This window comes from Sylvia atricapilla, chromosome 1, assembly GCF_009819655.1.
Source record: "Sylvia atricapilla isolate bSylAtr1 chromosome 1, bSylAtr1.pri, whole genome shotgun sequence".
NCBI classification, from domain to species: Eukaryota; Metazoa; Chordata; class Aves; order Passeriformes; family Sylviidae; genus Sylvia; species Sylvia atricapilla.
In genome coordinates this window covers 61,446,674-61,474,513 of record NC_089140.1, presented here as the reverse complement: position 1 = coordinate 61,474,513, position 27,840 = coordinate 61,446,674, and the positions used below count along the sequence as shown (strand labels likewise).

Sequence of the window (27,840 nt, the reverse complement as noted above, 5' to 3'; positions counted from 1 at the left end):
TTCAAGGACTGCGTGTGAAACACTTTGAACATGGGAAACTGAAAAGAAAGAAGGAAAAGAATCACTAACCTTATCAGGCAGGAGGTAAAATGCTGACTGGGGATATAGTTACCATTCCTACTGACCTAGTAAGGACTTCTTACTCCATAGGAGGAGGTCTGAAATCACATCAGTGTGGCCACCCATTTTGAAATATTTTCTTCCATTCTTTCCTGGGCTAAAAATGCTGCAAGGGTAACAAATTACATCACACAGTGTCTCATTGACAGCATCTCTGGAAAGTACTTGCGTGCTTCAAAAAAGACCAAACAGGAAGGCAAATGTATCTTCAATTGTAACAGTGACTCTATCATGAGACCAGGGTGATATTAATAGTGCTCAGTCCTGCTCAGAATGATTTGTTCTTAAAGACTGATTTAAGTGGAGTGCTTATTTCTTTCTGTCCCAGTTCTCTTCTTAAAATATCTTCTGTTCCTTTGTCCATGTTTTTTTCCTTTTTTTTCCCTTCCTGTGAGCATTGTCAGATTAGCATTATATAAAATAAGCACAAGTTTGAAAGAAAAGGAGAGGGAGATGATGTTTGTAACTAGAAGTTGTCACATTTTGTCCGTGAGTAGACCAACAGACCTATTGTGGAATACACCCAGGGTCTTCATTCACTTTCCCTTCAGTTCCAGAGAGACTATAATCTGCTTTTTTAAGAATAAAGTGATTCCAAAGGCTCCTTCTAAGGAGAGAAACCTAATGTTTGAAATTCAACTACAGGAAATGGTGGCTTTTACATTTCAAAGCTGACTACTTCAAAATAGAATATATTAAAGATACAATATAAAAAATCGTTTTAGGTTAACCGTGTATATTAAAGCTAAAGCAATAATAATAATAATATGCTCACTCTCTACAACACTCTGATCACCAAGGACACTGCACACTTAATCTGCTCAGAGCTTCAGCTTCAGCCATCCGATAACCGCACTGGTGTTTTACTAAACATCAATCACAAAAGTTTGGAGGAAAACACTGCCAGAAACTTCAGCCATCTGACACTAAATATTTTAGCTAATATCATTTATACTATTCAGCAAAGTTGCTACTAGGATTATTTTTTGAAGAAGTTAACGATGAAAAATAATAAAGGAAGCGCATTGCGGCCAGAAGAGGATTGAACAGCTCATCAGCCATTCGGATCAGATACATCAGCATCGCAAGCGCTTTCACGGGACGGGTGTCGATGGGATTGCCAATCTCCAGTTACCCGCAGGTGAGTCTCCGAGCTCCGGGAGACCGCGCTCTCAGTGGCGAAGCGGCGGCGCCGCGCCCTCCGCGCTGTTGTGGCCCCCGCCGGCCGCCGTCCGCTGCGCGCGCGGGGCCCGGGGCGGGGCGCGATGGCGGAGCCCGGCTGAGGCGCGGGTGAGTGTCGGGGTCGCGGTGGGCCCCGGCCCGCTTCCCTCCCCTCCGCTCCGCTCCTTTCCCGTCCCGTCCCGTCCTTCCCTCCCCTGCCTGGCTCTGACGGTCTGGCCGAGTTCCCCTTCTCCTGCCCGCGCCATGTTCCCGTCCCCTGTGGGGCCTTCCCAGGGCTGCGCGGTAACGTCGGGAGGAGGAGACGAACGTGCTGGCGGGAATCTCCGGAGGGGCCGCGGCTGGGAGGCGGCTCGGGGATGGGCTTCCATCAGCGGGCTGCAAGCCGGGTGGGGCGGCCGAGCCCAGCCGGGCTCCGGGATGTGCGTGGTCCAGGCGGCGGCCCGGCTGCCCCTCGCCCCTGGGCCGTCCTTGCGTGCGTGTTTATGTATACATATGTATTGTTTACGTATATAGGCGTGTAAAGAGAGACTGCGGGACCTGGGTGGGTTTGGTCTGGAGAGCAGCATACTGAGGGGAGTCTCATTAACGCGTGTAACCATCTCAGAGGCAGGTGGCAGACTCTTCAGGTGCCCAGTGACAGGACGAGGAGCAGTGGCCATAAGCTAAAACGCAGAAAGTTTCGCTTTAACAGGAAGAAGAACTTTACGCTGAGAGTGGCAGAGCGGTGGAACAGGCTGCCCAGGGAGGTTGTGGTGTCTTCTTCTCTGGAGGCATGCAAAGCCCACGTGGACGCATTCCCTTGTAACCTGCTGCAGGTGGCCCTGCCTTGACAGGGCTGGATGATCTCTGGAGGGCCCTTCCCGGCGCTAACAATTCCATCGTTCTGTGATGTGTACATATATGCACACGCACACTCATATACGTGTATGTCAAACTCAGTCTCGCTGCGTATTAACGCTGCAGGTTTTTTCTGCTCTGTGTGAGGCCGAGGATGAAATCCCGGGGTTTTACCGGAGACATCTGTTGGTAAATAGTTGACAAAGGGCGGTCCTCTAACACCTGGATGTAAGTCCTCCTTTGGTAGGTGCCAGGAGATTGAGGAGGGATGACCAAACTGGACTGGCACAAGGGAAGTTTTGTTTGTGACAAGACGTTAAAACAACTCTAGTCTTTTATTTGCTTGCTAGCATTTTTTAAAGAAAATGTCGAGTTCTGTAGGTGCAGCTTGGCTGTATGAGAAGAGTATATTAGCTTCTATTTTTGTTATCGCTTCTTATTTCAGTCAATCTACCAGAATAGCTGCAGGAATCCGTCTTTCTTTTTTTTTTTTTCTTGTGAAGGAGATCTCATGCATGCATATGGAACTAGTGCAGATATCAACTAATCTGTTTTAAAATAACTTCACAGTGTTTTAAATTTTAAAAAATTGTGAATGACTTGAGCTAAAATTTACTGGTAAGCTCTCTCCTTTCTTTCATTCAAAATTTTAAACTGAATGAAGACAAAATCTGGAGGAAATCTGAAATAACCTAAATACATCTGACTTTGACAAAGAAAAATAGACTTGATAGAAGAAGGATAAAGAGAACAGTGTCCTTGCTCAGGAGACAGGGAAAACGTGGGAACTCTTCCACCTTGCCAGCCAGCCAGCATGTATACCTGGCCCACATGAGGTCAAACTGAGCAAGGAATGTATTTCTGCAAAGGGAGGATGAGTGCTTGTTGAACAGTAACGTGAATTCATGGTTTTCTGTCTGCTAGTCCTGCTTGTTTATGCCATGTCTTTTTTCCTTTTCATCCTCCCTACTTCCCCACTCCCTAGGTTTACTGTCCAAGAGGATTTAGACCTTGCTTGAAAAGGTAGGAATTTTAGTTTGGCTGTATTCTTTCTTCCATGGGTCTCTGAAATAAGCTAAGCTTATTTGTTATTCTAGCTGCTCTGTTAAATTGGGTATTTTTATAAGAGAGAAAAAAACAGCAAATCAAGACTTTTTATTCTCTTCTTGATATTGATATAATAACTTTACCTATTTGTACATATTCTCAGTGGTATAAATTAGTGTAAGAGATGTCACCTTTCCCTCATATTCTTTACTACAGGACTTTTCAGAAATGTTTGTTTTTGTTCACATTTTGCTGCATAATTATATAGATACTGTGTTTTTTTTAATTTAGAAGAATGCTAATTGCCTAAGTAGCTAGGGCAGATATATCCTCTTTGTGACACCATTTTGTTCCTTTTTAAGTTAAATGCAGATGTGTGATGGTTCAGCTTACATGAGGTTTTATTTTGGAGTATCTTTTGTGAAATTGACTGAAAGACACATGCTGGGAACATGCACAGGTGTTTTACTTCTTATGTTCTTCAGTAATTCGTTTGCAGCATCTGCAAGTGTTTTTATGCCAGTACCAAATCTTTGGTTCCTGAAGTCTAATTTTAAAGGAATTAAAGCCTTGTTTTTCATTGTCAGATAGGGAAGTGTTGTATTTTCCCTGTAAGCTCTGAAATACCCTTGTATGATTTGCTTAGTAAACTGTTGGTTTATGTAAAGCACCTGAGTTTCCAATGGTACTTCAGACTGTTATAAGTAGGAGTTACAGCACAGTGTGTGGTGTGTAATTAACTCTTTTTATAGACTTTTCTAGCAAATGGCTTTTGTTTCGATTCCTGAAAACCAATCTGGATTTTCACATCGGCTGGGAGATACATATGCATATGTATTTAGTTTCTTGTGGAAAATATAATTAGATACTGGCACTCTTTTAATAAATTATTCTAGGTAGATTATAGTATTTTTTTTATTAGTTAGGTACAGTTATTTAACATTCTGTACCTGAGAACAGAAATTTTAATTTTACTCAGTGAATGAACTAATTCAGATGAAAGGCCTGTGGCATCGGGAGTTCTAGGCATAGTTTGGTTGTTTTCTAAAGGGCTGTGAGAACATATTTGGATAGTGTCCACACACAAATAAGAGCCAGAATGGCCTCTGAAGCAGTCACTTGGATTCTGTGTCTTTCATTCTTCTGTGATGTGAGTGCAAGTGCATCAGTCATAGAACATGAGCTCACTATTTTATCATGATGCTGACATGATTAAAAATACCTCTATGTTGGATGTGTCGTGTCAGAGCAGATGAAGGGGTTTTGAATTAGGAGATGACAAGGTACAGAGATGATTTATAGATAATCCCTTAAGAATCTTTGTGACTTTCTTCCTGCCTGTGTTTGAGGTGTGGGGGAAGAGGGCATTCGGGAAGTGTCTCTGATAGTGGATTGCTTTTATGTACTCAGTATCTCTCATATGTGTGATGTATTTATGGCACATGTGCTTACAGATCTATCTGGCTGTTCTTTACGAGAAATGTGCAGTAGATACGAGGCCTTGGCTTTATATTCAAGTGCTTTCCTAATGCCAGTCTTCTCCAACACTTCCTGAAGATGCCTGCTGCCTGTGAGTCAGTGCTTGAGGACATTGAAGACATCGTGTCAGCAGAAGATTTGAAGCCACACGATCGGCAGTTTGTGCGAAGGAATGTTTTTCCCAAAGTGCGAAAACGCAACTCCCAGAAAAACGTTCAGGCAGATGATGAGCCCCCAAGTGACAGGTGAAGTCTTACATCGACCCTGTGTTGGTGCCTTTCTTGTATCTCCTGTGTGCTTGTCAGCTTTCAGAAATAAGGTGGAGGTTTGCGTTACAGCTTCATGTGAAATCTGTGTGCAAGATAAAAATGAGTGAAATAGTCCTTGGAGAATAAATAATAAATCCTGAGCAAATTTCTTTTCCTAAACAGATTTTCTGTGGAACAGAAAACACCTCAGTTATTGCTGAGGTGTTGATGAATGGAATAATCACACTGGAAAAATGGTTTCTGTTAAGCTTTTGTGTGTAAAAGATTTCTGAGAAATGGTTGTTTTATCTTAATTACCTAAATACAATCTGAGCTCTTCAAAATCCAATTCTGGAGTAGCCTTTTAACACCTGAAAAGAGAAATAGGAATGAAATCCTGAGATTTGCAAGAGGGTTGGGGTTGGAAGGTCACCTTTAGCAAACCCACTGCTTGAGCACTGCCAAAAAGAGCCGGTTGGCAGGATTCTGACTAGGTAGTTTTTGAGTATCTCCAGGACATGGAGATTGTACAGTCTCCTCGAGTAACCCATGCCAGTTCTTGGTCATTCTTAGAGTGGAAAAAGTGTCTCCTGATGCTCAGAGGGAACCTCCCACATTTGTGCCTGTTGGTTCTGGTCCTGTCACTGGACACCACTGAAAAAAATCCTGGCTCTGCTTTCTTTTGTACTTTCCCTTCAGGTATTTATATACTTTGATGAGATCACCCTGAGCCTTTTCTTCAGGCAGAAAGTCCCAGCACTCTGAGCTGTTTCTGTTGTGAGGCATGTTCCAGTCCCTTCACGATCTATATGGATGTTTGTTGGACTGTCTCCACTATGTCCCTGTCTCTCTTGTGGATGCATCCTGTCAGGGCCTGGAGACTTGTGTGTGCCCAGATTTCTGAACTGTTTATTCCCAGTCTCATTTCATGAAGGGTATATCATCCTTGCTTCAGTCTTTCAACCTGTTTTCTGCATCCTGGGATTTGCAAAGGCTGTACTTCTTGTGTGTACATCCTGCAAGTGACACGGTGAAACTTCTTTTGAACTTGCTGTTTTATTTCAGTGGAAATAGTATGCAATAAGCACAAAATGCATCTTTGCATTTTCCTACTTGGGATTTCCATAAGAAGATAATCAACTTTCTGCTGCAATGGAATTGATTAGAGTATAGGTCCACTCAGTTTTTGATTATAGTTTCTAGTGCAGGTCTTAGACCTGGTGTGGTGTGGGGTGTTTTTTTTGTTTTTGTTTTGTTTTGTTTTTTGTTTTTGTTTTGTTTCTTTTCTCACACATCAGTTTCAAGTTGGTGAATACAATTTTCGTAGATGACAAAGATGAAAATAAATTGTGTATGGAAATTTAATTGCCTGTGGAGAAATAAAATTCTGGGTTTTCACTGGCATTCAAAAGAGATTTTATAAGCATAGCCATGCATCTTTATCGTCATGCCCCAAAAAGTGCATTGGCCCCAGTCTGCCAGGAATGTATGGACAGCTGAACTGATGTTCTGTAGATACTTGACACAAGTCCCTCATGTCCCAAAGCATTCAGGTACTGTGTATTCTCTAGCAGGCTGTGTTTTAGTGTTTTGTACCCAAGAAAGCACATTGAACATGTGTTGTTTAGACATCAGGAAGTCTAAATACCCTGTATTTACAGTTAATGATCATTAATGTTCCATCAACAAATTTCTATTTTTAGCTAGGGGAAATGTCTGTTAAAGAAGAAGTGGGGAGGGAGAGGGGGAAAAAAGCTGTAGGCAGGGTGCAGTATTGTGTTCCAGGATGTGTAGTGTTCTTGTACTGGCATCTTTAGCTCGTTGGCAGTTATCCCAGGAATTTCAATGAGAGTTTCTTACAGAAGTTTTTGTTGGTTTTTGGGGCCTTGTATGTGCTAGCTCCGCACTGCATTCCTGCCATGCTGCTTCTGTAGCCCGGAAAGGTTGGGATGGGGCTTTCTGCTGTTCGTGCAGCTTTTGGCAACCAAGTGAATTTATATAGCTGGCTTGTGGCCTAATTTCAGTGCTGTCACTTGAAGGTTACTTGTTTACATGATAAGATAATTTTGACAAAGTTGGGGAGTTTAAGTTTGGGAATTTTTTTTGGTGCTCATTTGTGTGTTTTGTGGGGTTTTCTTTGTTACTTTAACATAACTGCAGTGTACTGAATCTGTTGTTATCCTACAGCTTCTGCACTTTCTCCACGCTAAAACTCTTTTCTGTCTCTTTTCTTGCTAGTTGTGGTGGATTGACTCTACCACAAGGGAGAGAACTGGAAGAGTAAAAGTGAGAAAACTTGTGGGTTGAGATGAAGATAGATAAAGTGAAGGAAGGAACAGGGAAAAACCCCAAGTGATGCAAAAGCAGCCATTTGCCACCTCCCACAAGCAGGCTGGTGCCCAGCCAGTCTCTGAACAATGGTTATTTTGGAAAGACCGAACCCACAGCTTTTATTGCTGAACATGATGTCATCTGGAATGAGTTATCCTGTTGGTCAGATACTCTGTTCATGTTCCTCCCAACCTGTTGTCCATCTGCAGCCTGCTTGTGGTGGGATGGAGCACAGTGGGAAACAAGCAGGCACTGTTCAATCACAGCTGAAACACCATTGCGCTCACAAATGCAAAACACAGCCCTACATGGGGTTTTGTTACTTTATCCCAGCAAGGCCTAATGCCCATTACATTAAAATCACATAATTACTGTTCTTCCTCAGCTGTTTTGGAGTTGTTACTGTTTGCCTTGCTTATTTTATGTTTGAAGAATTACAGTTCATTCAGTCGGTTCAGTGGTGGGCTTAAAGGGGAAGCTTCTTCACCATTTAACTTGCATTTCTCATTTGTTTTTGCTTGACAGCATTATTCCTGGTGTTCAGAAAATCTGGATTCGTACATGGGGGTGTTCTCACAATAACTCGGATGGTGAATACATGGCTGGACAGCTGGCTGCATATGGATACAAAATTACAGGTAACAGTAAGAGTGAGCCCTGTAATTCAGTTTTTCTGGGGTGAATGTTCAGAGCTGCCAAGCTGTCATCAAATGTTTTCAGTCTTAATTACGCTTTTAAAAATCCCCTTCTGATCCTTTTCTGATCTGAGGGTGAGCCAAATGGCATTAAGCAGAATGATTACAGGACTAGTGCTTTCAGAATGGTTAGATTTTCTTGACAGGGCAGACATCAGATAGATGTCATTCAGTGCCTTTTTTGGACATTTTTCTTGAGACATAATGGAAAAGTTTTCATGAGAGTGGATGGGAAATAAATTAATTCTTGGTCTTTAACTGTAATTGGTGGAACCCAAGTGGAGGAGGGAGATAGGCAGTGTGTTTTCACTTGGCGATGTGTGTGTCTGCACTGGAGCAGAGGTGGTCTACTCCAGGTGAATGATCTTTTGTTTCAGGACAGATGATCGGTAGGACGGAGGTGGGATGATACAGGATTGTGCCTTGTAGGTTCCAAAGAGCTGAGAATGCTATTTCTCCTTCCCTTCCAAGTACTTTAAAAATCTTCCCATCATCTTGTTCTGCCTCCCCAATCCTAAAAATACTCCAATTTGTGGTTATGCTGACCACATTTCATCTCCTTAATGCAAAATATGCTGACAAAAAAAGTTGAAAAGTTGGATTAATACCATATTTCAATAGACAAGTATTATCTGAATACTTTTGTGTAGCTTTTGACTAGTCAAAACAGAAACCTAAAGTTAATTAATTCAAATTCAGGTGTGTCTTGCACCTAAACTTGTATACTGAAAGACTACAAAGTTGTCTGTCCCTATGTTTTTCTAAAAACAATCCTGATCTCACAGAATGGCTGTTTCTTTTCTTGAACATGTCATGATACCGGTAAACAGTTGCATCTCATTTTCCTTTGTTGCTGTTGATCTTTGTTACGTAGAAATAAGACACTGAATTATTCAAGTGCTGAACTACTTTAGGGAACCCAGGTGATTGTTAAATTAGTAGTACAACTCCAGAGCAGGTATGCTCTTTCCATAGACAAGTGGAGTGCTGGTCCAAAAAACCTTATTTGCAGCAGCTGCTTGTATAAGATTGCAAATATGTTCTCATTATAGCTGTCTTAAATTTAATTCTTCTTTACCTTAGTTTTTCTGATGCATATTATTCCAGGAGCTACTTTTGGCTTCAGATATGCCTATTCTGTGCTCTTGGTATTTTACTGGGAGAGATGTAGGAAAAATGGGAGTGCAGTGAAAGAAGGAACTACCTTAAATTTTTGATACCTGATCGTTTTAGAAAATTAACAGTTTATAACATTAGAATAGAAATGAGTCTACATCTAGAATCTGAATCTGAGAACTAAAAACCTCTTAAAAGTTGCGGTTGCTGGGAGAGGAGTCCTAGAGTCATTTTGGTAGTTGTACATGAAATTCACCTTTAGTTTCTAGTCATTATTAAATCTTAAGTCTTGATTTAGTTTATGTTAATGTATGCACATAAATTAAATGGAACAAACAAAAAAGCCTTAATGCTAGGTGATAGGCAGAAATTATGCAGTATAATTTCTTCTTTTTGAAATTAAGTAATTCCTGTCAATATGTTCTTAAAAAGGCATGTTTGGCTTTTTTTATATTAAGTTATCTGGGAAGTTCAGATAGAATGTCAGGGATTTAATCTTTTTGTCCTATACAATGAAGTAGCTACTCAGTGATAGTAACTGTTGCTTAACATGATCCAAACGTCAAACATTTCTTGAAATTAAACTTAATACTGTTTAGGGTATGCAAGAAATAAGAGGAAAATGTTTTGTGAGAGCTATTTTGTAAATCGTTCCCTGTGTTGCTAGAGTTTGTTAGTTTCACATAAAACTAACAGATATAATCTTGGGGAAAAGACAGAAATGCTCACTAAGATGAAAGATTGTCTGTTGTAGCAGTGTATTGGACAGCTATTACTTAAATAAAAGTGTTTGGATTAACCTATTTCTTACATGTTCCTAAGCTTTTGAGACAGCACTCGCTGAAAAGATGCTGGAATCAAGTCCTGGCTTTAGAAAATGAGCTGTGAGCTTTACTTGGAGTTATTGCTCCATTATGCTTCTAGTGTCTTCTGTCTAATTGCAATATTGTAAAAAAAGGCAAAAAGAAAAGCAGCATCAGACAGACTCCTGTTGCTAGCTGGAAGTTGTAACAATGCAAGCTACCTTTCAATTTGACTCATCTGAAACTGAGCACGGATATAACGTCCTCCTTGCTTTTCACGTATTTCAAAAATGTTTTTTCTGTACAAGCACCCTTTGTTTCTTCCAGGAGTGTCTATATCCAAAGATAAAGACTGAGGGCTGTGCTTTTCACAGCAAAGGTTGCCTCTGTCTGGGGAGAGACCAGAGTGTGAATCAGCAATATATAGATACTGCAATAACAGCAATGGTGATTAAAAGTCAAGGACTGCATCAGCTTAAAAATAGGCAAAGGGGAGCCAGCAGAAGAGCTGAACCTATTTTTGTGTCTGCTTTCACAGTGTGAAGGTGGGCAGCATTCTGAGCAAATCTTGCATACCATCCTGTGGGAACACAAAGCTCCTTTGTGAGCCTGAGCCACACAGAAATGTGTGGACCAGCTGCTATCAGTGTAGGGCTGTACCATGGGTACTTGTTCATGTTCTGAAAACGGTGTAGCTGATGGTGGCTTTACTGGTTCTAAAACTAGTTTTGGTTTCTTGGCAGCATGACTTGCTGTATAGTTTAGACATGCCTGCAGACCTGCTGGAGTGCTCCCTGAGAGATACGCCCTGGAGGAAGAAACTCTCATGGTACAGACGAGTAAAGCCTGCTGTGAAAAACAGGAAGTGGGCGAGCTGGGAGCTTTCACATGTTGTGAGCAAGGTTTTTGTTTGGGAAGGGAGTTCAGTAGGTTTGCCATGTAGCTGTACTTTCTCTCTGAAAAATGGAACTGCACATGTATAGCCAGACATAGAATACTTTGACTTCTGGAGTGGGTGGTTGTGTTCACATATGTTGACATCTATATGTTTCTAGTTCTGTGAAATTAATGGGTTTTGGCCCAGCTTTAAATGCATTTTGATGGATCAAGACATTAAATATGCTTGTTATTTCTCACAGATTGCTTCTGGCTCAGGGCAGTTCAGGTCCAAAGCATTCCCTCCTCAGCCATTGTAAAAACATATTGGAGACAGGAAAGGCATTGCTAGTGACTTTAAAATATCAGAAAAATGAGCACTAACTTTTTTTAATGAAGACAAAGCAAAAACTGCTATTAAACATTCAGTCTAAAGCCAGTTATAGTTTATCTGCACTATACTTTTGTGGATTTTAGAAATAAATACTAGCAAAGAACATACTCCTCCTCTAGCATGGGATTCAAACAAGAACTGTTTCTGCTAATTCAGTGGGCTTGGCTTTGATGTAGGACTTAGAAACTGGGTTATGTTACAGGCCGTTAGCTTTACTTGTGCAGTTTTAGACTAATTTAAAATTAGATTATACATCCTATTCACTGTTTCAGAAATTTCTTCTGTAAGTGTGTTGGAACGTTACTGTATAGAGCTCACTCCATTTTTGTGTTTAGTTGGCAGGACTTGTATCAGTGAGACTTACCAATTCTTATTGAATCTTAGTGTTTATAGTCTCTAAAGCAAATATCAAATAATATTTTGAAATCCTGTTAAAGAAATTATCTGGGGGTTTTTTGCCTCTTCTACTTGTTAATTTTCTAAACACTTGTCAGTTTTGCTTACCAGTGGATGTAACTGAGGTGTCATTAATACTCCATCTGCTTAAACAACCCATTTGAATAGAAGAAAGAAGGAAGAAGACAAGGAAGAAAAAAATGATCTCCTTAAGACCTCATATTGAAAAGAAGACAGGTGTAGAAGGAAAGAGTCTGCTGTTGAAAAGCAGACGAGGTGCTACAATCTAAAATGGACTTCAGCGTTCAAAGGCGTTGTTTCATGTTCACGGTGTTGCATAAGCCATGCTTGTGTAGACTTTGGTCATCCCCATACAGACACAGCAAAGCATGCTGCAGCATGAGTTTTATTCATCCAAGTGCAAAATAAAGAAAATTACTAAGACTGTACAGGTATTGATTCATGAGTTGTGAATCACTTCAGAATCTGGTCCTTTGTTTCAAGTGTTGTTTTAAAAGTACTTTTGTACTACACAATAAAATTTTAAAATTAGATTTTATTTTACTGTTTTACAGTAGAGATCTCTTTAATAGGTTACTGTATTATTAAAATAGGCTCTCTGCAGCCTACACAGTGGTTGATGAAGTATTTTGACTAAGATCTCTGCTGGTTTCCAGTGTATGCTTTTAGTTGCTCAGAATCAGCAGTCGGTCTTTCCATTTTTTGCACTTCACCCTGCTGGTAATGCTTATCTGTTCCTTCATAAGTATCATGTGAAACGGTAGTGACTACTTTGTAATTTTTGGGGTAAGGCATACTCATTGCGAGGTATTTTTAGTATTCTTTATTAAGCTAGAAGACAAATCATTATAAGGCACTTCATTAAGTGCCTTATCAGTCAGAGAATTGAAGGTTAGTCCTTGTGTTTGGATTTGTACTTTTCAAATGGTTGTGAATGCAGTACCAGTTTAGAAAAAAAAAAGATAATTTACAATCCTTTTTGGAGGGGCAGGGTATGTTTGGTGTGTGCTTAAATACACAAAATACCCCACACTACTTTTCTCTTGATGAGAGGTGTTTCTGTTTTCTCTACAACACTGCAGTCATGAAACTGTCTCTGAAGCAGCTGAGCGATGGAGAAAAGTGAGCAGAGATGTAAATTCTGGTGGTTTGTACCCTTGCTGAAGAGCTCCCCCGTTGCCTATAACGTGTAGAGTCACCGCCCTGTGTGATTTTTGCATTGCTTGATAACCTTACCGGCATACCTGTTCTGCCTCAGATTTCTCTTTCAGATTCAAGCTGACTTTTAATCTGGATGTAAAAGCTTTCTGATGTGGATACTGAGCAAGGCAGTAAACTAACTTACTTGTGTACCTGTTGTCTTGAGATACCTGCCTTACAGTTCCAGCGATGCAGATTCCTGCTATTAGAAAATTGGAGTTGCTTCTTGGCATAAGTTTGTTTTGTGTGCTGATTCTTGGTGCTCAGGCTTGAAAAGTGTGCTCTGACATACAGTTAGTATGGGAATACTTGGGATGTGGGGGTTTTCTTCTTTTTAACGTCGGAAGCTTTTATGGTGAGATGGTTAGGAGGATGAGGAGAGAGGATGAAATGGGACATAGTGGGGAAGAAAACAGATGAGGCTCATGGGATGTAGGAGATGGAGTTGCACAACTGTCGATGATCAAGATTTCGCAGTTCTTTGGAAAGATATTCCCAGTGCATCCACAAGTGTCCTATAAGCCAGTGAGGGGGACAATGAGTCTGGATATTGTTGGGATGGTTTCTTGCAGTGTAGGGTTCATATAGCATCATGCTGTGAGTCATCTGCAGCGCTGCATGTTCCCTAAGTCTCCATTAACTAACGTATAATTGTGGTTTTGGCAGCTGTGTATTACTGCTCCAGTGTTCCCTGTAAAACTTCCTAACCCGTGTGTGGGTAGACTTCTGTTACTTATCACTTCTGACTTGTAGCACAGTGCAAGATCTACGACCTCTTTGCGGTGAGTTTTTCCTTCCTTGCCTTCCTTAGCATCAACTTCTTATTCCTGTTGGGCAACTTTCTGTTAAGTGGGGAGTCCAGCTTTGAGGATGTTGTCTCCGTTACAGGATAGAACTCCCAAGTTCTCAAACTGGGAGATGTGTCCCGCTGTTTATGGGGGAACTAGATAAGAATAAAGTCTGTTTTCTCCTCATAATTGTGTCACTGCCATTAGCACTTGATACGACAAGTGTGTACTGTCTTTCTTTATCCTCTTTAAAATCATCTGTTCATCTGTGAGTGCCTTTTTTTTTTTTTTCCTTTCAGTGTTTTTATTTTACAGTCATAGGGCAGGCAACTGAAAGTTGGGAGCAGGCTGAAGAACCTAATAAATCCTATGTGCACACAATCTTCAGAGACACTTGTAGAGAGCTCACATATGTAAATTTAAGCATGCACGACCTGTTTAGGGTTAATTCTAGTGACAAAGCATTGGCTGCATGCTCTGATGGTTGTGCAGTGGAGTTTAGTTCTGGCAGTGCTAAATTTCGTGTAATCCAGAAGAATGAATTTGAAAAGGATTGACCCCTGAAAGGTAAATTGCAACTCCTGGTAACATTCATCCTTCTATGTGGGATATGTCCCAGTAGTAGACGGTTAAACAATTAGCAAGTGAAGCATAAATAGCAGTGAGTTCAACATAAACATCCAGATGATGAGGAGCTTTGTAAGGTGTTCTACACAGACATTAGTTTCATATCTTGCATGGTTCTTCATGCTTAAGGAAAATTTATAGTAGATTTATAAAAGCTAATGGGAGAACAGACCATTTTTTTATTACCTGAAGAGATTTCTTTGACCATGTACTCTCAGAGGTAGGAGCAGGATTGTATTTTGATCAGGAACATTTGTAGGAGCACTTGAAAAGAACGTGCTTGTTACCGTGGATGGCTGGGGAATAGTGGTGAAGGGTTAATGTTCACCGCAGGCTCTTGCTTCAGTTTGACTACAATTTCATTTGCTAGAAAGGATGAAGTTTAGCTGCCAATGAGGACATAGTTCTCTGAACTTGCCATGGTCTCACTTTTCATTAAGATGCCTTTAATATATCTTGGGAATGCTTTTTTGTCAGTTGCCATGCGGATGCCTCGGTCCGTGAATTGCTGTAAGTTTCTGTGGGGAGCAACGCAAGCCTGGGTGAGTTGCTTTCTGGCTTGGTGCTTTAAAGAATTTTGAATGCAGCACAACTCAAACTGTTCTGTGTCTCCAAATACAGAACGGTAGTCTGTATTTTCTTCTGTTACGCCTGAGGGCGTACTAAGAGAAAAGACTGCCGTGTGATTATGGAGGCTGGTTGGAGACGGTAGAAATACACTAAAACAGGTAATAGATACAAATTGGTTTTGGTGCTTTTCCTCATTGGTGGGAACAAATAAAGACAAGAGAAAAAGAAAAAGAGAGAGAAAAGGACTACCAGACTGAGTGTATGTTTTTTCCTTCATGTCTGGCTTTGGTTATGTTCGTGTAAGCCTGGTAAGTGATTCCATGGCTCTCAGGTGTTAAAACAGGTCCTGTCGCTGAGTGAAAAAGTAGCAAAGTAGAAACGTGTAGCAATTTTTTCTCTCTCCTTAATTCCTATCCCATTCCTGGAGTGGGTCTGCTGCTGTTTTAGCTCATCTGTGCTTTTAATTTATGCCTTTTTTGGTACAGCTCTGTGTCTCCCCAGGCCCGCTTGGTTGTATGAGCGAGTTTGGACATTACCCCTCTGGTTTCTTTATAAATAAAGAGTGTTTATACAGTGGTCCCGCACACACGCAGTTGCGGTAAGGTATGTATGAAATAGCCGAGGCTTTTCTCAGGCGGAGAGGGTTTGGAGCCCGGGGCTGTGCGAGCGGCTGGCGGTGCCGTGCCGGGAGCGGCCGAGGGGCGGCAGCAGTGCCTAAGGAGAGAGCGCGGCCGCCCGGGAGGGTCCGCGGGGCCGAGGGCATTTCACCAAACCTGCTTGGATTTCACTACTGACAGGCATTCTCATCTCATGCCGCTTTAGCTGGCAGCCTTGCTGTTCATTAGGAAGGGTTTGTATGTTTTGGATTTCTGTTTTGTCTTGAGAGTCACCGCTTTCTAGCTTCAGTTATGTTTTGTGTTGGACTCAGTTTCCCTTCTAGAGGATCTCTGTTAAGGAGATGAGATTCGTGAAATGTAATTGCCTAAATGCACCTTTTTGAAGAACTATTCCATTTGGAAGCACTTTCTGCTTTGTTTGCTGGTCTGGGTAGACTGGGTTGCTTTTATATACAGACTTATCTTTGAAACATTATTTGAGAAGTTTGCTTATAATGATCAACATACTGTTTTCTTTGAGGAATGGTTAAAAAGTGGTTTAATTTTAATAATTTTATGTACACTGTCTTAGCCTCTGTATTTCACCAAGACACTAAAAACTGTAAGGACTACTGAACAAACACTACTTGTTGAAATGTATAACTACAGGATAAATAAAACTGTGAGTGTAAAGGCAGATGATGTTCAGGTTGGAATCAGTATTTAATTGTTTGGGTGCCTAACAGTTTGTCAGGGCTACTATTTGGTAACTGTTGTCACTAGTGTGGTGCTATCCAAAGCTAGATTTTTCATTTGTTCTAGCAAATTCTAAACAATATATAGGATGTGGTTTAATTTTTTTTTTTTTTGAAGGAAAATGCCACCTGTTGTGAATTAACATCCTAAGTTGACTGTGGCTAAGGCCTAGTTGGGTACTTAGCTTGTGTATTTTGTGTGCTTAACTTAAGGTTTGTGGAAGTACTTACTTTTTTAAAAAATTATTTCATGTTGACTGCATGTAATTTTCTTGAGCTTATCTTCAGGAACCTCTGAGTTGCATAGTTTTTTTGCTTTTTCCATGTAAATATTTTAAATATAGTTTTGTAAAATCTTTTATTGTGAATGATGCTTGAAATAGTGGAGACAAACAAGTTGCCAAAGGGCAGTCTGTGCCTTGTACCTCTTGGGGCTGTAGAACTGTGCCACGGGAGGTCCTTAAGTTAGCAGGGAAGGAACTCTGTGATAGTGAAATGACATCGTGCTGCCATCTGAAGCAAAGCTGGAGCAGACTCCTATGTGACCTGTATCCTCCTCGTTGTGTTCATGGAATAACCATCCAGTCTTGCTCTTTTCTGGCATTGCTGTACTCCAGAATGTAATTTGAAATCAAGCAAGTTATGCAGAAGCTCATAATGTTTCACAGAAACTGAGTCATTATTTGGTCTCAGCAGTATTACATAGATAGCCGAGCCCTCTTGCTGTGAGAGAAGTGGTAAGGCTGCTCTGCACTCTGGGTCACATCTCTGGATGTGCAGAGAAATGACTTTATAGCATCACAAAACTGTATGTTAGAATGTTTTATATTGTCATAACGTGTTTTCTGCTGTTCATAGGAAACTTCAGCCTCGTCATGTCCAGTTTTTGTGATTTTTGTGCTATTTTCAATCTTGTGGGGAAAGTGGGATATCTGTTAAGGGTCATACAGCACCCATGGAGACCTTGAGCTGACTGTGCTGGTGCAGTCTTTCCAACACTCATGCTTAGCCAGGTCATGATGGGCCTACAGAAATGCACGTCCATCAATCTTCAATTTGCTGCTGTGAATCTTTTAGCTTTTGTATGCTACCAGTTGGAGTTAGCAGATTAAGTGATGGGGCTGAGAAAAAGGCTGTTTAAGCAGAAGACATTAGCTTTTGTCGTGTCTCAAATCCCTGGCTTTGGAATTTGCTTACAGAAAGAAGCTAAGCAGGAACTTTGTCTTGGATAACTATAAATAGACTTTTAGTTAATTGTGCCAAAACTGAATTGCTGTTGATTTGTACAAGGCACTGGTGTATAGAGAAGTGATTTTTTTGGCTTGCAGTTTAATAGAAGACAGAACACTTGACTGCAGATTTTATTAGGCGTTTTGGGCCCTCAGCTTTTGTTGGCTAGGTTTTAAGGGTAGAAGCTTGCTTGTTTGTAATTGATTCCCCAAGTGGTGGTTGACTTTTGAGATTCTGTTGTTTGTTCATGGGTCGCCACTTTTCTGCTTGCCTTTATCATGCTTTGAAAAATTAATTTCCCTTTGGAAATGTTCATTTTCCTTTGTGATTGTAAAGATGTAGAGCATCAGATGATGGTAAATTTAAGAATCCAGTAGTTATTTAACTAGAAGTTTGAGTCTTATAATCGGTAGTGATGGAAGGAGAATATTGAGTGAATATGGTTTGGAAGTCTTACTAGAAAATAAAAAAATTAACAAGTTCAGTTGTAAGACAGTCCCTTTTATATATTGTTGGTGGTTACAGATATTCTTTGTAACAGTAAAGTAGAATAAGAAAAGCACTGCCAGAGTCTTGTGTTACAGGAAAAAAATCCGATTATTAAAGGGATTTTTTTGGTCTTAATTTTCACAAAACCCTGAACTCCAGGAAACTTATGAGAGGAAGGAAATTTCTTGACAACGTCTTTCACTATTACACTTGTTTCTTTTTTGATAAAAATGGCTTGTTGGAAAACTTGTTCAGAATTGTCTTTGAATCTCTTTGTGATTTTCCAAACAAAAAAACACAGCAGAGCAAGAAAAACAGTGTCATCTTCTGTAGGTGACTGCCAGCTCTTTTACAGATGCAGCTTTTCAGTGTTGTCAGTGGTTCCTCTCTTTACTGAGGCAGAATTACATTTAAATGGAGGGAGCTGTGAACTTTGCTCTTTGGTGGCTTGAGGAGGAATTCTCATAGTTTATTAGCGCCTCAGTCTGATGCTGCTCACCTGCTGCAGGCAGTCCTGCAGATTCCCAGGTGCAAGAAGAGGAGTTTAGTTCTGGGGTGTAAACTGATGCAGAGGTGGACGGGGAGAGGAAATTTAAGTGGAACTGTTTTCCTTCACCACCTGCAAGGGAGTTGGTTGTAAGTTTGTGTTCATGACTGACAGAGCCCCTCCTCTTAGACTGGTGCACTTGGTTGAAGATTGTAGGCCAGAAGGTACCTGACATGGTGAGCTCTCCTTCCCAAGGCTGGGCCATTCAGCAGCTTTTATTTTAGCTGGGTGTTGTAAACATGCAATGATGGAGAACTCATAACCCCTTTTGGATGATTAACTACCTTTCTGGTTGAGCAGTGTTTCTGAGTGTGTGACCTATACTTTTTAGCACAATTAAGCCTTTAGCTGCCTGTATGTTCTTTAGTGGATATGGAGAACATCTGATTCTTTTCTTCTGCATAGCAACCTTTCACATATTTGAATGTAGTTATGCCTTCTCTCTATAGGCATCTTGTGTTTAGGCTAAATAGATCTAATTCCTAAAAGCTTCTGTCATGGGTCGTGTTCTCTAGAGCTCTGACCTTTCTTGTTCCATTCCTCTGGACATTATCCAGTTTATTTATTTGCATCAATCATCAAGTGCATTAGTATGTTTATCTAGCGTGTCCAGTTTTGATAAATGTGCAGGAGGGAGGTTTTTTGTTGCCTTACTCAAAATACAATTTATGAAACCTTCAAATTTAGGTCCCAGGACAGCTGAAATCTTGATCAAACTCTGTTAGAGAATAACTCTGTCATAACTGACTAAATGTTTCTTGTATAAGATGAGAAATACTGAAATACACTTCCATAGAAAAATACTTTTGGGAAACAGTTTTTAGAATAAGACTGTTGAAGATGGGGAGGTTGAAGTGTTGGTGCTGGCTTGTCTGCTATTCTAGTTGGAATGGCTTGCTTCTCTTCTTCTGTTTTTTAATGTGTCTGAAGTGAATGCTGCTAATTTATAGAGATTCACAGTGGGTTTTTTTAAGGATTTGCTCTCACAACTCATTTAGAGCCACCACTTGTTCATAATAACTGCTCTTAGTAATACTAACTCTGAATTGCTATGCCAAGCATTTTCATCACACTTCTTTTATTTACTTTTATTTTTCCCCATTGTAGTTTCAAAAATACTCAGGCATCTTTTTTTTTTTTTAAGCCATTTTAGTGTAAAATCATATTAGTTCCTTGGTTTGATTCAGTGCAAATCTTTGTAAGTGTCTATGCATATGCCTTGAGACATTGAGAAAGAAAAAAGGCAGAGCATTACCTGGACTGAGTGGGCAAGAGATGGCTTTACAAGAGATGGCTTGTCTTTCATTTAGCACTAAGGCTTCCTTGTGCTGAGTTAAAATATATGCTTGTGAAACTAGAGCTTTAAACTTGGAATGCTTTGTTTTAGTGTTTTGTTCCGTGATAGATTTCTGCAAGTATTTTGAGCAACTTGATCTGGTAAAGAATCCATCTTGATGCCATTTGTTGGGGCCTTAAAAGATCTTTTCTCCCCCCAGTATGTTAGAAACCTTGAATTTATTGGCCTGTGTAACTTGAGATGTTTCAACAGTTTTAGTCCTGACAAGCAGAGAAATCTTGGCCACTTATTTTAAATGAAAGTAACACATTGGAGAACCATTAGATCAGAGTTTGATGTCGGACTTGTAAAAAGAACTGGGCTTACAGGACTAGATTACAGTAAGAGCTCTACTAATGCTTACTTAGCTTTTCCAGATCACTTTTAAATAGATTTTTGCAGAAGTAATAAGCTGTTTGAAGATATTTTTAAACACCTTCTCCCTTTTATGGGGCCAGAGTTTGGTCAGTGGGAAGAGAATTGCAGCGGGTGGCATAGATTCGGTCTAAAAAGCTTCAGCTTAAGGTTTGCTTATAGCAATTGTACGGGTCACTTCGCTGGTTTCTTTGAATTTCTTTAAATGAGTGAGGACTTCACAAACTTATTTATGAAGGTGTCCATCTCAGTGTCACAGTAACTGCTGTCCTGTGAGTCACTGCTAGATGGAGCTGTGTGACCACGCTGGCGCTGAAATTGGTGCTGAAACCGCGTCTTGAGAACAGATTAAATTAACATTTAGGTTAAAAAATGCCGTTTTGTTGAATTTTATTTTCAATTTAGTCACTTAATTGATCCCACTACAAATGATCTCCTGGCTCAGGGCCTTGCTTTGCATTTCTTGAAAGGACTCAAAAGTTCAGAGGAAACCCTAGTAAGTGAGGTAAAATTTTCATTTCTTTCCCACAGAAATTATTAATAATGCAGGAGCATTGCATAAATTAGGCTTGTGTAAATATCCTAGAAGATTATTAAAAAAAAAAAGAGATCCACTGTCACTTCAAATATGGTTGTAAAGGAAATGAAGCAATGATTAGTATAAAAATCTTTAGGGATTAGAAGATTTGCATGATTTTTATTAATTGGTCATCATCCATGTATGTTCGTGCTACTTGATGAACTTTTTATTTTCTTTATTTTCAGAATCTTAGCTGGTAAAGTTTAAAATTGTTTTAACCTTTTTCCTAGCCTAAAATTGGACTTCTAGTTTCAGAGTGTGCTATATAATTGTAAGCAAGTAGCTGCTCATTCATGGGAAAAATCATATCCAAATAAAGCTTTTAGGGTGTGGTACTAACGTGACGCAGCCGGGGTTTTGTGTGTCCAATCAGGATGGTGTGAGGTTTTTTCATAATGATCAGCGTTAGCGAGAGGTTTTCACTGTGCGGGAGGTACAATGTGCTAAGCAGTCCGTTTCCTTTACTGTCATGCTTAAAAACATTTTAGAAATTTTGGCAAGGCAGATTTTCATGGGTCTCAGGTACGTACTCCAGGAAAGTTTGCATCTCTTAAAGATGTGGATTCTTCCAGCAAAAGAAGAAAGTTTGCTTCAGCTGCAGCTTGTTATGTGTATCATTAAAAAACCCCCAACCAAACTCCAAAGGGTCTGTGAAGTGCAAAAATGGCATTTATGTTACCAGACTGCATGTTTTCTGTGTGCATGCATGACCTTTTTTTTTTTTTTTTTTTTTCCGTTGTTAAGTGTGTTTTACTTGGTTTTTTTGGGAAGGGGAAACAGATAAAGGTGGTGAATGCTGTAGTTGTTTCTTACAGTAATGATTACCTGGATTTATTTGTTAGTGTATATTCTTCATTTACTTCCTGAGATCTTGCTGGTTGCTGTCTTGGATCACACCATTACTTGTGTATCAGTGATTATTTGCATTGTGTGTATACAACATTTCTAGTTTGGCTCACCTTCCTGGCACTAGCTGAAATCAGTTGATAAATTTGTACTTGAAGTTCCAGGTGTGCTACCTAGCACATACTAAAAAGCAAATATGATATTTGGCATAACACTTAGGTTTAAAAAAAAACAACAACCCAGAAAAGAAAAATATAAGCAGAACAACTTCTTGTATAGAAAGATTCTAAGGAGATACTGAGCAGTAAAAAAAAAAGTGTTTTGCTTTTCTTTAACAGCAAAAACTTAATTAGAACCATTTTTTTTCACAGTTTTTGAGGAAAGCTAATTTGTATTGAAGAAGTGGTCTTAGGAATACTGTATACCAGAATGAAATGAAAAGTCGTTTCTAGCCATATGTAACTCAAGAGATTGAAGTCATGGTGATCTGGATTGGTTTGTCGTATGTGGTTGGATGGCAAAAGTTAGAAGTTTGCATCTTTAAACAGTGGAGCACCAAAGAAGATCTGTTTTCTTAGGTGAAAGTTTCCTCAGTTTAGAAAACAATGCATAACTGCAGAGAATACATTCATAGCTGCAGATCTCTGATCATGATGCAGTGCTTCTGAGGTAATTGAGTTTCAATCTAAAATGCAGAAGAATTAGTTTAACATAACTTTCTTTCTTATTTTGCAGGTTTTCACAGCCTTTGGTTTGAAGCAGTAAGGGAGCTTCTAGGATGAATTAATAACATGTAGTTGATTCCAGTTGAGATCTTTCCTCCTGTATCTCAGTTAATTTGGCTCTGCAAGAAAATTATTTTATAAGGAAAATAACGTTTTTGTATGAACTGATTTATAGGTTCTTACTTCTTTGCAAGAACAACCTGTTGAAGGACCATTATTTATTTATTTTTTTACGAGACCAGTGCCCAAATTGTGATTGAAGAAGGTGATTGAAGGGATCTGCATTTTTCAAACTTACTGTTGGTGGACACAAAAAAGGAAAATTAATGCAAACTGTGAACATTTTTCTAAATTTTGGTAGATACACAGAGGAAAAACCTCTGAAAATCCCTCTGGACTAGGGTTGGGTGTGTTGTTTTTATGAGAAATGCCTATTAATCAGCTTCTCACCCCCGCAAAATCTTGTTTTAAGCTTTCATAGCTGTATTTTTTTCATTGCTACAGTCTAGCGTTTTGTAGAAGCAATTCCACTCCCATTAACATGTACTTCAGGTACCAGGAAGTAAATCAAGAATAACTTGGATGTGTGGAAAGTGTGGAACTAGTTAATGTCTTGCTAACATCAAGGAGCGCGCGACTTGCGAAACAAACTGCGGTATTTGATACCGGCTCGTACCCAGTTACTTTAGACACATTCCAGTATTGAAAACACATGTGCCATCTATGTTGCAAACCATATCCTCAAGAAACAGATTCCTAAAATGAAGGATTTAAAGCCTGATGAATGAGGTGGATTTAAGATGTGTTTTAAATGGAACTGCTTGTATAGCTTTCTATGTACAAAAGCATGTCTTTTTTAACCTCTACAGTGTCTACTGATTTTTAACATTGATTTCTATAGCATTGTTCCACAAATGTTTTTCGCAGTTACACCTTGAAAATACAGTAGTGTCTTTGAAAATGTCAGTCTGGAATAAACAATGAAAAGATTTCTTTGGCAAAAAGCCCCCAAGCAAAAAACTGTTGAAATGGGACTTTATTTTCTTTATTTATATGTATGTTTTAGCTACATTAAAGTGGTGATAAACAAAGGATTACCTTGGGAATACTCAAATATCTATCAAAATAGGTGTTCAGAAAATGCTTTTACCATACATCCTATAGTTTAGCTTTCTAAGTAAGGTCTGATTAGATAAGTGAAAACATACTTGCTTTCCTGAAGCACCCTCTGGAGGTAAGGAAGTCGTGTGTGTTGGCTTTTTTCCTTTGACTGTATAGGGAGTTCTGGTCCTAACTCAGGCAAGACGCTTAAGAGAGTTGCATAGTTTGAAATGATATGAATACCTAGTTATTAATGCAGTAAGACCAAGTATTTTGTTTTAACCTTATCTTCTCTCAATTGCATAAATCCTTTCAATGTTTAGTGAACCTTACAGTTCTGCAGAGTTTTTTTTGTGTAGAGGTAAGCATGTGAAGTGTGTTAATAAGTTACCATGAAAGTAAAGTAGTCAGGCTGAGAATACAATTTCAAGTTCAGTTCAACTTTCAAGTTTTTTATTTCTTTTTAGTTGATATTTTATTATTTGGGTGGGCTCAGGATTTTGTGTTTTAAGTTCAGAGTTTCTACAACTTAGTTACTATGTACTATGAACCTATTACTTAGTTAGCAATGAGTAAGTTGATAAAAATGATCCTTCTTCCAGTTCTGCTTTGGCAAGTGTAATTGCTATGCTTTTCTGATGTGCATTGTGTGATAATTTCATTTGTGGATCCATACATCACCATTAAAGCAGAGAAGCAACTACACAGTTCCTTGACACATCCTGTAAACAGCTGCAGATCTGTCTGTGCATCTGACAATAGACAGTATCTGCTTATTGGACTGTCTTGCTACCTGCTCTTAAAATGCTATTTCTGTCTGAAAAGAAACAGAGTCAGTCCAGTTCTGTATATATGCCCTATGTTTATACACTGAGCAGTGTTCTATAAGCTAAAAGAAACAAAACAGAAGGTGGAGGAACCACTTGGTGCAATGACACCAGTCTAACATTCTCTGATGGAACTGTGAACATGTTTGTCTGGTAAACCAGCACTGTGTTTTGCTGAATTCTATCCATGATGTCAGCATTCACATATGATTTCTTTTTGTATTTGTGAAAAGAATAAGACTATTAAAGGTTTCCCCTAATATGATGTGTTAAATATTCTTAGTATGTCCTTGTATATTAGGGGGTTACATGATGTTTTTGTTTTGTAAATAAATAGTCAAACTGAAATGTGCTGTTTTGTAGCAAAAGTTCAATGCAACGTTAGTAATTTACTGTTATATATAGATTTTCTTGCTATTTAGCAATGGACGTTTCTCACTAGGAACCAAAATTATTTTAAATAGAAAGATATAGTAAGGTTCTGTTTAGCAGAAAGAACAGGTCAGATATACTTTTATATGTTTTTAACTTGGCACTAGACAAACTAACATTCTAAGTATCTGGGCTGGTTGGGTTAAAAGGAAATACAGTGGATAGTTCCACACATGAGAAAAACAAGATGCTGTACCCAAGGAAGGAATGCTCCTTTATTTCTGCTTACACTTGCAGAGACCCATTTCTCTGAGTGCTGAAAACTTCACAGGCATCTAATAATGACCAGCTGTTGTAGAAGAAGCTTAAGCTTGTGTCACTGTTTATAATATTTGAATTTATAGATCTGAAGTGGCACCTGTTATCCAGGTGCCATCCAATATTGTTTGACCAGCACATGCAATTCAAACTTGGATCACTTCCACATGGGAGTGTCATTAAATACAGTAAATTGTGTGGGATGCAACATTATTTAAATTTGTCCTTGGCTACAACGTGTATCACTCTGATCTTTTTGCCAATAAAGAGGTGAAGGAGGTGTAGGGGTGTATGTTATGGGTGGTTTTCAAGAGAGAAGGGGTTAGGCCACACTTTAAGTCTCATTTCCTGGGACATCAGTATAGGTGCAGAAAAACAAGTGGTTTCTGAAAGAAGGAGAGCATAATTTTGAAATTGTCATCATCTTGATGCTCCCTGTGGAAGGTTTAGTCCCTCTATGGGAATGGGAATTAAAAAGAAAGATGCTGGTTTTGCTAGCAGTCATAGAATAGTTCTTCACTTTATCCTTAGTCGCTTTCAAATCTGAAGAGGAAAAAGGACTTATTTGTCTTCTGAGTTAGAAGACCAGTGCCACTCTTTTCCTGGAAGGTATTTAATACAATTACCAGTTATACTTGAGGAACAAACTTGGGTTTGCATATTCCATTTCTGGGTTTTTTTGGTATCTCCATCCCTATCCAGTTCATTTGCTGTGGTTGCTATAAAATGTTATGTACTTGCATTCAGCCCTATGGTGGTCATACCATCACCTCATTCAGCAGCAGAAGTGAGGTACAAGGAGTGAGTGGACTGTGTATGTTTTGTGCAGTTAGTGCTCTGTATTGTTTGTAAGAAACACTGTAACTGAAGAACTTTGTGCATTGTTAAATGTCAGGATATTTCTGGGCTTCAGGATAGTATATATTGACTACAAACTAAAAACCTCAACATTGAAAGTGTAACATAAAAATGTTATGTTGAAAAAAGCCAAACCCCAAACAGGTAGATATTTACCCTAAAACTGTGACTAAATAATTTTTTTTCCAGGCTTGACTTTGTTTACACTGTTCTCAGATGTATTACTTACGAAGGGCAATAATTTTTTGAAGTGATCAGAGACAAATATCTAATGGGCAATGAATTTTGTTAATCACTTTTTCGTTGCTTTGATATCTAAATGTGAGATTATTTTGACGAAATGTTTTGGTACCTTTCCTAGTATCTTAAATTGGCGCTGAAATCTTTAGCGGGCTGCCTTGAAAAATCTGTTGATAGGTTCAAAAAAATAGAAATTGTTGGAAAGGTGGTTTATGTGAGAGCCGATTCAGATTTTGAGGGAAGGTAGTTCAAGTCCTTCAGCTGCAGTGATGTTTCTGTATGGGAGCTGTTCAGAGTAGGTAGCCCATTGTGAACTTTTTAACATAGATTTTAATTAGAGTGCTGTTCCTACCACCTGCTGAAGTAGAGTTGGAATGTCTGCTGACCTGAAATGAATGCACGTGTTCAGTATTAATACTGCATGTCTGGATCCAGACAACAATCTTTCATTTTGACATGCACATAGTCAAAGTAAATTAATGTTTAAAATCTGAGTACTTGAAGTTCAGCCAGAGTGCATTCATAATTATCTTCAGGCAAGTTTAAATGGAAATGCATGTGCTATTTTTATTCTTTATTTACAGTATGTACAGGTAAAATTTGTGATAATATTGTACAAGTTAATTATGTGAACCTGTTTTTTTCCTGTTTCTGAACAGTATTTATTAAAAGATTTTAAAACATTTCAGCGACAGCTTTCAGGTTCTGCATGGTTCAGTGTGTGCTCTGTGGGTTTTTTAATATCTTGAAAAATTGATTTAATTTGTTTTCTAGTTGCATATATACATGCAATTAGTCTTAGAAATTATTATTTTGTTTTGAGAAGGTTTTGTGTTTTGTATAGATTTTGTGGTCAGAGAGCAAACTTCTTTCTCAGAAGAAACATTCTCCAGTGAGAACAGCATTGTGGCCTTTCAGAGATTTGATGTGACCACAGCATCCCCTCCCTTAATATGTGTATTCTTAAACCTCCCAGAAGGTAATTAGTCGAAATGTTGCCATTCATTCTATCCCTGATCACACTACTGCAAAATTATTTTAACTCACATATTTAAAAGAGAGCTGCAGCTCTGACAATGCAAACATTTTGATACTAATTTTTGTTTGATTGTAATTGAGTGAAGTTCAAGTGCTAAGTACTTCTCAGCAGCACAAAACTTTAAAATGTTGCAAATTTGAGGTTCATGCATGTGTCTGCAGAAATGACAACTATTGGCAAGAAAACTGATTGATGTACTGCTGCATCAATTGCTTTTTACAGTAGCATGACAACGAGAAATCTTTCCAGTGATCCTTTTCTTTTTGCTTGTTAAAAATTAATAAATAACCCTGATGATTACTGGAGGTCATGTTTAAAAGCCTGTTGGTACAGTATCTATTTTACTTCTGTTGAGACTATAATGAACATACACCCAAGGCTGTTACCTGTAGAGCAATGTTAAGCTCTAAGTAGTTCAGCAAAACAGACGGGTTTTAAAATCTGAAACTTACCAAGAACATAAATTTGTAAAAATCAGTCAAACAAAATAGACCATCGCATCCTCCCAAAACCACCTCAATTAATTTTGAATTATTAACGTATATAAAAACATTTGTGTTTGTGTAACTGCATCTGCACGTGGATTGTGTTTGAATCTGAAAGAGGTGTTCTTCTGATACTCGTTTTTGCTGGTAAATGTCATCTTGGTGGATTCACAGGAGAAGTGTAAACACTGATAACCTGTAATAAGTGAGCTCTGAATGGGAAGTTTTGCTGCTGGCCCATGAGGGATCTTTATTCTTCTTTTGGACTCATGATTGACGATGGCCAGCTGAACAAAGAATGAGCAAACATATTTTTTTGTACTTAATTTTGCCTTCATTAGATAACTTTCTAGCTTGAATTCAAGTTTTACTGTCTAATTATAGAATTTGA

The 27,840-nt window shown here is 39.1% G+C and overlaps 1 protein-coding gene and 1 long non-coding RNA gene across 3 annotated transcripts in view; both read left to right on the top strand.

Moving 5' to 3' along the window:
* The first annotated feature begins 1,366 nt into the window (after window positions 1–1,366).
* Window positions 1,367–27,840, top strand: part of CDKAL1 (CDK5 regulatory subunit associated protein 1 like 1) — a 379,742-nt gene continuing 353,268 nt past the window's right edge. Inside the window, exons 1-4 of one of the 2 annotated variants that reach the window (XM_066323931.1) lie at window positions 1,367–1,410; window positions 3,125–3,162; window positions 4,744–4,910; window positions 7,770–7,882. In XM_066323931.1, the coding sequence (XP_066180028.1) occupies window positions 4,744–4,910; window positions 7,770–7,882 (280 nt within the window). In that variant the 5' untranslated portion in view covers window positions 1,367–1,410; window positions 3,125–3,162. Of the gene's footprint in view, window positions 1,411–3,124; window positions 3,163–4,640; window positions 4,911–7,769; window positions 7,883–27,840 lie in introns of both variants that reach the window. The other variant, XM_066323939.1, reaches the window with a different exon arrangement.
* Window positions 10,193–12,083, top strand: LOC136364226 (uncharacterized). Its single transcript, XR_010744114.1, has 2 exons — window positions 10,193–10,403; window positions 10,602–12,083. It is a non-coding gene; the product is annotated as an uncharacterized lncRNA (long non-coding RNA).